The sequence below is a fragment of the Hydra viridissima genome, unplaced genomic scaffold, assembly GCF_058129835.1.
Source record: "Hydra viridissima isolate aposymbiotic clone 2 unplaced genomic scaffold, HvirCarnegie_v1 scaffold_3, whole genome shotgun sequence".
Taxonomy (NCBI): Eukaryota; Metazoa; Cnidaria; class Hydrozoa; order Anthoathecata; family Hydridae; genus Hydra; species Hydra viridissima.
This window is the reverse complement of record NW_028324302.1, coordinates 6208457-6218434: the sequence shown is the minus strand read 5'-3', so window position 1 is coordinate 6218434 and position 9978 is coordinate 6208457. Positions and strand designations below refer to the sequence as shown.

At 26.3% G+C, this 9978-nt stretch overlaps 2 protein-coding genes across 4 annotated transcripts; both read right to left on the bottom strand.

The window, feature by feature from the left end:
* Window positions 1-2577: 2577 nt before the first annotated feature.
* On the bottom strand, window positions 2578-9014 carry LOC149890749 (uncharacterized). Of its 3 annotated transcripts, XM_090081672.1 has the most exons (7): window positions 8758-9011; window positions 5595-5806; window positions 5010-5228; window positions 4200-4280; window positions 3604-3845; window positions 2981-3140; window positions 2578-2788 (listed from the first exon to the last, which is right to left on the bottom strand). In XM_090081672.1, the coding sequence occupies exons 2-7, from the start codon at window positions 5788-5790 to the stop codon at window positions 2604-2606; spliced, it is 1083 nt and encodes a 360-aa protein (XP_089937798.1). In that variant the 5' UTR covers window positions 5791-5806; window positions 8758-9011; the 3' UTR covers window positions 2578-2603. The 3 variants fall into 3 exon arrangements, with proteins under 3 accessions (XP_089937798.1, XP_089937799.1, XP_089937797.1); XM_090081673.1 differs by lacking the exon at window positions 5595-5806 and having other exon boundaries at window positions 8758-9014; XM_090081671.1 differs by lacking the exon at window positions 8758-9011 and having other exon boundaries at window positions 5595-6018.
* LOC149890750 (uncharacterized) lies at window positions 6083-8358 on the bottom strand. Its single transcript, XM_090081661.1, has one exon. It carries the CDS (start codon window positions 8180-8182, stop codon window positions 6104-6106), a length of 2079 nt encoding a protein of 692 aa, XP_089937787.1. The 5' UTR covers window positions 8183-8358; the 3' UTR covers window positions 6083-6103.
* Window positions 9015-9978: the final 964 nt, after the last annotated feature.

Genomic DNA, 9978 nt, shown 5'->3' with positions numbered 1-9978 from the left:
ACTTGGTTTACAGAAGAAAAAGAAAAAAGAAATAAAATAAAATTTATTTTTTCTCTATATGGAAATATGAAACTTTATTATTGTGTAGCAAAAATCAAACAAACCCTAATTTTTTTAACTTAGCATAATAGATTGTCAAAAGATTAATTTTTATACTGCACCCTCCTACTCTTCCTAAATTGTGATTTTATATTTTTGCAGACTTTTGGTAAGGTTACTGTATTTTTCAAGTTATTTAGAGTTCAACCTTGTCAAAGTTCACTTTTCTCTCAGATAACTTAGCAAAGCAAGTTCTTGTAACTTGCTTTGCTTAATTAAAATATAATAGTCAATATGTATATTTTGTTCACATGTTGTTTCATGTAATTTTAGGTGACACCTCTCATGGAAGCCAGTCAAGCTACAGTTGCACACTTCGCCAGTTTTACAAATATTTTATTCAGCACTATCATCACCTTGTCAGATGGTATGATAGTCCAGAGGAGATGGCTGAAACAAAGAGAAAGTACTTTCAATCATTCGGAGTTAAAGGTCTCCTTGGAGTAATAGATGGTACAATGATACAAATAAAAGGATTTACTATGGCTGATGAGCCAGCATATATTTGCAGGTAAACTCATCATTTTAATTTAATACCTGATCATTTTGATTTGATACCTGATCATTTTGATTATATTACTTTAGGTCATTAGTCAAAAAGTTTAAAGTATACACTGCTTGGCCTTCTTACACAGGCATAGTTAACATGAGAAACTTAAAAAGCTTTTGTTTCACAGATTTATTCTGTCTCTGTATGTTTGCATGTAATGCATGCAAGGTTCAAAAAAAATATTTCTGCTCTATTATTCTTTATAAAAAAAAAAACTATATTTCCTTTTTTTTTAGGTGCTAATGCTTTTTATGCTGTATTTTATTTCACATTATTATGTTATTATAAAGGGCTTCATGTTGTTAATAATATGTAAAAAGATATATTTGATTTATGAAGAGACATTTCTTCAATTTCACAAAGTGCAACATGTTTATTACAAAAGTTGAAGTTTTTTTTAATATTTTAAATACCACATCATTGTTCTTTAAAGTTTGAAAACATCAAGTTAGTTAACATAAGTGCTAAACTTAAAACAATATTATAATATAAGGTCATATAGTTTAAGGTGAACAGCTGTTCTAACATGGTGTCAATGTTTCCCAAAAAGGTTTTTGCTGCTCTCAGGATTTTTAAAAGTTTTAACATTTTGAAGATTTTTAGCTTCTTTTTTTAAAAAAAGAAATCCTGTTTTGAACTGTCAGGTTGTCATTGATGCTGATGGAAAGTTTAGAGATGTTGTTGCAAAGTATCCTGGATTGTGCCATGATGCCTTTATTTTTTCTAATTCTGCATTAAAAAAGACATTAGAATATGATCCAAATGCAGGTTTCTCAAACCAACCAAATTCGACTTGGTATTTTAAGAAGAGCACAAACCAAAAACTAAATATTTGCAATTATAAAGAAGTGATTGGAGTCTGAGAACAAGAATACATCATAAAGTTTGCCCAGGGCAATGAGTCAATAAAATAGTATTAACATCAAGAATGACATGTTATTCTTTGTTTGTAAATGAATAACTATGTAATGATAATGTTATGTGTATATATATATATATATATCCCAGCTAGCACACTTACGTTGTTAAAACATTAGAACAATGTCGCGCGGAGCGTTGGCCCAACGTCGGTTGCCAACGTTGTTTTTGTATCATTATGGTTACAAATGCGACGTCGCCAACAACAAAAATCCAACGTTGGAAAAACATTTATTTTAAGTCGGTACAGTGTAGGATTTACGTTGGCGCAGTGCTATATATAATGCCTATTCAACGTTGTATTTTATGTTGATCCAACGTTATATTTTATGTTGTTTCAACGTTGTATTTTATGTTGATCCAACGTTATATTTTATGTTGTTTCAATGTTTTATTTAATGTTTATTAACGTTGTATTTATGTTGATTCACCGTTGTATTTTATGTTGATTCAACGTTGTATTTTATGTTTGTTCAACGTTGTATTTTATGTTGATTCCACGTTGTATTTTATATTTGTTCAACGTTGTACTTTATGTTGATTCAACGTTGTATTTTATGTTGATCTAACGTTGTTTTGTATGTTTATTCAAGTTGTATTTTATGTTTATTCAACGTTGTATTAATGTTGATTCAACGTTGTATTTATGTTGATTAAAAATTGTATTTTATGTTGAATCAACGTTGTATTTTATTTTAATTTGACGCAGTGCCGGTTTTAGCACTACCAGCGCCCTGGGCGAGATTTCTACGGCGCCCTAACTCAATTTAACCTAATACAAAAAAAGGCTAAATTTCGCCCCTTTATTTTCGGCGCCCTGGGCCATCGCCCAACCAGGTCCTACCCTAACGCCGCCACTGATTCGACGTTGCGTCTCTATATAAAAATGCCAAATACTTAGCGCTTATTGGTGCCAATACTTGGCGCCGCATTCTAAATAGATTCTATAGATAAACCATTTAGCTTAAAGGCAATACGTATACAGAAAGAACACCGATTAACATGGTAAAGATTATATTATTCAAAAGAAAACAAATTATATATCACTACTTTCATAAAATTCATCGCTTTCTTGTTCATTATGGATTTTTTTCTTTAGTTTTTTCCTGTTTCCCGCCCTCCTTCCACTATCACGATCGCATGCATATCTTAACCATTGTTTTATCACCTCTTCAATATCCGCATCGGTTGATTTTACTGCTTTGTTAAGATGGACAGCAGCTTAAAGTAAAGACAATACCAAATAGTAAAAGTAAAAACAATATCAAAGTTAGACTAAAAAAGGTAATACTGTAATGAAGTTAATAATTATTTTTAAAAGTATGCCTTATTTACTAAAAAGTATGAAATAATTAAGTAGAAAAATAAAAGTATATACTGATATCTTTAAACATAAAATGCATTGTTATATACCTTTTATAGCTTGTGTTATTTGCAAGCTCTTAATCCCCATCTTACCCCCACGTCCTGCAAAATTTAATTTCATTGCTACTTTGTTATTAAATATCTTCTTTAAAATATTTCTTGTAGTAGAGCCACAATCCTTTCCGCCAGTAGTTCCAAGATACGTTTTCTGAAAAGATTAAAATTATATATTTTATTTACATATTTATATAATTCTATACTTTATATATACAAATATATTTATAAATATATATAAATTGTACATAGACTGATTTAGGGAGACCCGCAAGTGATATATATATAGGAGAAACAGCTTGTTGAAGATAGATAAGTGTTTTTACTAATTTATAACTATATATATATTTATAAATTAGTAAAAACACTTATCTATCTTCAACAAGCTGTTTCTCCTTTGACAGGATCATCAGGAAGCTTTTATAAATATTTTATATACTTTACTCGCCACAATCCATATAAAAGTGTCATCCCCAAATAAACTCTTATAAATATAATAATATATACACACATAAACAGTATAATAAATATATTATTAATATTATAATGTATATATATATATATACATGAGTTTGTATTTACTCAAATTAAATATTTTTAAAACATTCTTAGATTACCAAAGCGGTCCAGGTATCCCTGCAACCAAGTTTTTCTTCTAAATCATTAAGTTCTTTTTCTGTTGTAATAGGCAACTTAATGCCATCTGGTAAATCAGTAATATCAACATGTACCATTTTTCGCATAGTATTTAGTATTGCTTCTTGTGTTTTTTTAATTTCATTAATATCAACCTGAATTGAAGCAAGACGAGATAGAACTTTACTTATTGTACCACTGGTGACTGAACCTGATAGTTCTGCTAAAATATAAAACAAAAACATAAACTAAGACATTGACCAGTTTAAACTAAATTTAAGTTGTTGAAAAAGGTAAAGAAAATATAATAATAAACTTAATAATACACAAAAGGAAACTGTTCTTGTGCTACTTCTAGAACATATAAGACAAGCGAATGTCTTAAAGTTTTCAATGTAGCATAAGCAAAAAGATAAAATGGAGTAAGATAAATTTAAAATAAAATTTTGATTTTGATTTTATCAAGAAAATAATCTTTTTTTGTTATAGTGAATGTTTACAGACATTTTGTTATAAGAAATAAAAAATTGGTAAAAAAAGATCCACCCTATCATGTATGTAATCAAAATTTTATTACCTACTCCTGCAACACTGACTGAGTCAATATTATTGATATTTTTCTTCTTTCTTTTACTTTCTTGTAAATCTGTAGTATGGACTTTAAATAAATAAGAAAATAGAGTTAATTAATAATCAGATAATAAAGTTTATTTACATAATTATTAGATACTATAATTACAAAATAATATAATTATAAAATAATAATACATTATTAGATAATAATTATTTTATTAGTTTATAATTATATCATTAGATATTAACTATATTATTAGATAACAATTATATTATTAAATAATAATATAATTATTAGATATTAATTATATTATTAGATAATAATTATATTATTAGATAATAATATAATTATTAGATATTAATTATATTATTAGCTATTAATTATGTTAATAGATAATAATATAATTATAAGATAAAAAGTTAATTACTAGATAGCAAATTAATTATTATTATAAATTACATAATAAAATAATTATATATTAGATAATAATTAAACAATTATATAAATAAACTTTATTATCTGATTAAAAATTAATTCTAATTTCTGATTTGTTTACTTCTTATTTAATTCATTATATTATTAAATAATAATATAATATTATATTATTATTTAATAATATAATTTTTTTATATAACTTTTTTAATATAACTTTTTAATTAAATTTATAATTACTCAATTTATTATCTAATTATTAAATAATTAGATAATAAATTGAGTAATTATAAATTTAATTAAAAAGTATAAAACTATAAAATTCAGTACAAACTGAATTTTATAGTTTAGAGGTCTAAACTGATTTAATAATTAAAATACCTTTGTCAGTAACAGCAACTAAACCTGTCATATGTTCCGGAATTGAAGGATATGGTACTGTTAGGCATGACATTGGCATGAAACTCGTATGAGCAGCTTCAGTGATATGTTCTACAGAACTTTTTCTTTTTCTGTCAAATTTTTCAGGACTTTTAGAATCAAGAGCAGATGTATCCAATTCAGCGTTATGAAGATTATTTCTGGCTTTTTTGTACGTTTCTTTAAGTAAATTTAATTATATTTAAAATAAAAGAAAATAAAGTTTGCAAAACATGTTTTAAAAACAAGCAAAATTGAATATGAGCTTCAAAATTCCAATTTCTCTTTTAATATAAATATATACTTTCAATTTTAATGCTAGAAAACTTTCTTGTTTAAAAATATAAATAAATTCTTAGATTAATTTTAAAAAAATATTTTAAAAATTATTTTATATTGGCTTATATTTTTATAATGCCTGCAACAAACCACTAACATCAGTCAAGTTGGAAAGATTATGTCTTTTGTTAAGAAAAGAAAATCATAATTGTGCAATAGGTGTTAAAATAAACTGTAAACATTTTAAATTTATGTTTCAGTACTTACCATAGCGTCTTAAAACTCGAGTATTAGTATGACACTCCCAATTTTCTTCAGGCATTTCTTTATTTTTAGTGGCAGCTTCTAATCTATTTGCCCTATATGGTGGCCAATAACATGAGCCAGGTTCCTTAGAAATCCAGCTAATCGGTACTATTGCTACTGAGTTTTCTTTTTCAAAATAAACTATAGCATATTCCATATTATATTATTGATTTCTATTGCAAAATCAAATGCATAAACATTATTAAAATATTATTACCTAATTACAAAATTATACATTTACTAATAATATACTGAAATATATTAGTAGTTCTATCATCATTAATTAGCATAGTTACTTTATATTATAATGATTTTTAAATATTTAACCTTAATTAGAAAGCCTTTAACACATAAAAAAAAGAACATTGATTATACATATTTTATACTTAAAAAACAAAATTAAAAATACTTTAAATAATACTTTAAATAAATATATAATCAATATTTTGTTTGTTTAATATTTTAATTGTTCAACTGTGTAATAGTGGAATAATTATATATGATTCCTCACCATAAGGAAAAAACATACACTTGGTAACCACATCTGAAATTAGACAGGAATAAATCAATTTGTTCGTAAGTTTTTTTACCATGTATATATCTACTTTAGAAGAAGGTAATGGGTATTTAAATGCATCAGATACAAATAAAAACTTTTCATAAGTTAAAAAAATCTCATTATCCATTTTAACTACGTTTCTGACAAGAACTATTGTACCATCTTTTAATATTAAACAATTATTATTATCTGATACTTTAATTTTCCAAAGACTATTTTGAAAAAGCTTATATTGCTTTCCCTTTAAATTAGATATCAGCGGCCCATCGATATGTTCATGGCTCAATATAGGAAATAGAGATATCAGATCCTCTTTAAACATGTTTTTTTCATGGAGTCTTCTTAATATCTGTTGGATTGGAGATTGAGGCTTACGTATCAATTTCTTCAATTTTCCAAGCGTATTTTCATAACGGAAGCTACTAAATTCTTCTAAAGAACCTAAGTTTTTAACATCATTTGCCAAATGAATCAAAGAATGTACGTTATAAACAAGACATTCTTTTCCATAAAAATCTGCAGCAGTCCTAACAAACTGTACTAATAAATTATTTGCATAGTCATAATCTGAGTTTATACTTTTTGGGTTAGCAAGAATTCTTGTTGCAATATATAGCAGCATAAAATGGTTATATAAATCCGTAGGCAGTATATTAATTAGGACAAAGGGGCCTAAGTACATTAAAAATAGTCTAAACTCTGTTGCTTTCCATCGCAAAATTTCTTTTAGAGCACGAGGTTTTCTAGCAAACTCAATAGGAATATATGAAATTAAACATAATAAGTTATCCGATATTTTTACAACATCTCTTGATCCTAGTCTTACCTTAAGAGGACCAACTGGACCTTTCCAGTATGAAAGAAATCGTTTCATCACACCCAAACAGCCGAGATGCATAAAATCCAATCCAAACTGAGTAACACCACCAATTTTAAGTAAATTTAAAGGAAAAGGTTTTGCATGATGATCACTGTCAATCATATTGCTAAATGACTCATCAGTACGCAAAGGAGCATTAGTTTTGGTAAAAATTACTTTCCCTAAATAATCACCCTTTTGAATACACTTTTCACAAGAATTGTAGCCTGAATGATACTTTATTCCTTTTATGAATGCTCTCGCAGGAGCATCACACACAAATGAATGAATTTTGATAAAATATTGAATATTATTAATACATATACCATTCAGTAGTAAATTACTTGTTTCTGTAACAAAATCATCCAAGAATTCTTCGGCATGAGCAGGTTTTTCTTTTCCACAAAACAACCCAATAACAAAAACTTTATCATTAACATTCTTGATCATTCCCAGGATTGGCCAGAGAGTAATGCTACTACTCTTGAATAAAGGTAAACCATCTGTGCTGAATTGCAATTCCAAATGAGTTGATTTTGGTAATGTGTTTTTCAGAATATTTCGAATACCCTTTTCTAAACCAACATGATAATATTCACCACCACCTGTTAACAATTTTAAATCATACTTGCGGGGTGTTTTTAACAAAGTGCGAGGATCCTTTGGAAGAGAGGGGACAACTTCTTTTAGTATAGGAAAGAGAGCACCTAGAGCAACCTGTGAAATACTATATGTGACAGACCATTGACCTAACTTTTCACATATATTTTTACTATTACATTTATGAAATAAAGTTTCTGCACACTGATTATTATAGGCTTTTTCATCGTTAATTAGATCATCTATATCATCATCAAATAATTCATTTTGTTGAGAACCTTGATAATTATCATCAAGGTCAGAAAAATTAGAAAAAGTGGAGGATGTGTTATATTCCAAATGATTTTGATTGACAAATGATTCCATTATGAATGTAGAATTCAATTGCATATGGTTTGATTGGTTACAAACAAAACTGGCTCTGCTTTCATTATAAATATCATTCATATCTTTCTCAACCTGATTTTTTATTTTCCGACGCTTTGTAGTGTAAGAAATGCTCATTATATTTGTTAGACTATAAGTATACATTAATAAACTATATTAAATTATTTTTAGTAAATATAATATATACATGTATATATAGAGAGAAATCTATAAAATATCTATTGACACGTTTATATCATATCTATTAAACTTAATTTATATGACATAATATAATGTAAAATATATTTTATTATTATTTTTTTAATATATAAAGTACAAAGTATTTGTGCCTGCCTGTGTGCATATAGTTATAAACATGTGCTATATATATATATATATATATATATATATATATATATATATATATATATATATATATATATATATATATATTCTAAATTTATCTGGAAACAATTATATTATATAAGCAAACTTTAAAAAGAAGTATTATAATATAATATAATTGTTATATTATATAATAAAATTGAAAGTAGCTTTGGAAAATTTGGTGTATTTTTTTCAATTCAAAATAAATATAATAAAAAGTGATAAATTTAACCCTTTTCAATGAATAGTTTACCATTTTATCAACTGTTTAATATTCATCCAACAAAAAACTAACTTTCTTTAAATTAAAAATAATAAAAAAATTGTGAATTAATTATGAAAAATAACATTACCTTTATAAGCAATTTAACATCCTATTTAAGGAAGTAGAGGACGTGGTTAATTATTGAATTAATTTGTTCTTTTTATTTTAGTTTGTAATATAGCATTGTACATAATGTAACCATGGCCACCGAGAGGGGGGAGGGGTGGACGGGGAAGATTCCCGGGGCCCCGTGTGTGTACAAATAATTTTTTAAAGTAATTTTTAAAAGATTTAAATAGTTTTGACCTTTTAAAGATTTAATTAACTTTTGTTTTTAATTTTCAATGACCAAAGCACGCTTCTTTTGGTTCCGGGTAAATAATTGATCATAATGAGGGCTCCTTCCCCGGGGCCCGAAATTTCTCTCGGCTGCTATGAATATAACATATTGTTTATAATAAAATATAATATAATATATTAACATAATATAATGTATAACATATTGCTCATAATATAACACATTGTACCTAGGCCTAATAAAATAGGTTAATGGATTTCGCACCTACAGGGAAACGCATTACTTGTCAAAATGATGTCTGAATAGTATACACTGGAATGCATATAAAAGAATTTATATTATGTAAAATTAAGTACTTAATAGAACTACGTTTTTGTTTTTGTTTTTTACAAGGCAGGTTTATGTATATATATATATATATATATATGTATATATATATATATATATATATATATATATATATATATATATATATATATATATATATATATATATATATATATATATATATATATATAAACTAACAACCTTTTGCAATGTTTTTACATAGATTCGATAAACAGTGCATCCATATATGAATGCAACAGAAAAAAACTAATTTTACGAATAAAGGACTTTAGAACTAACAACTTTTTGCGATGTTTTTACATAAATTTGATCAACGTCGATCATCCATATGAAAATACATCGCAAAAAGTTGACAAAAAAGAGGCAAAAAATTAATAAACAAAGCAAAAAAAACACACACATTTCCCTTAAAAACATCGCAAAAGTTTTATTGTTTTTACGATCAATATATATTACATTGGATCAACGTTGGGTTTAGATCGTAAAAACAATAAACTTTTTACGATGTAAAAACATACATTTATACAACATTGGTTGAATCAAAGTCAATTTAAATACATTGGATCAACGTTGGGTTTAGATCGTAAAAACAATAAACTTTTTACGATGTAAAAACATACATTTATTCAACGTTGGTTGAATCAATGTCAATTTAAATACATT

What these genes read in the sequence shown, in the direction of transcription:
- LOC149890749 (XM_090081672.1), bottom strand. Translation starts at nt 5,790, where the DNA reads ATGGAATATGCTATAGTTTATTTTGAAAAAGAAAACTCAGTAGCAATA. An exon ending in AGTTGCTGTTACTGACAAAG is followed by an intron (nt 4,281 to 5,009) that starts GTATTTTAATTA and finishes ATTTATTTAAAG; the next exon opens with TCCATACTACAGATTTACAA. An exon ending in AGTCAGTGTTGCAGGAGTAG is followed by an intron (nt 3,846 to 4,199) that starts GTAATAAAATTT and finishes TTTATATTTTAG; the next exon opens with CAGAACTATCAGGTTCAGTC.
- LOC149890750 (XM_090081661.1), bottom strand. Translation starts at nt 8,182, where the DNA reads ATGTATACTTATAGTCTAACAAATATAATGAGCATTTCTTACACTACA.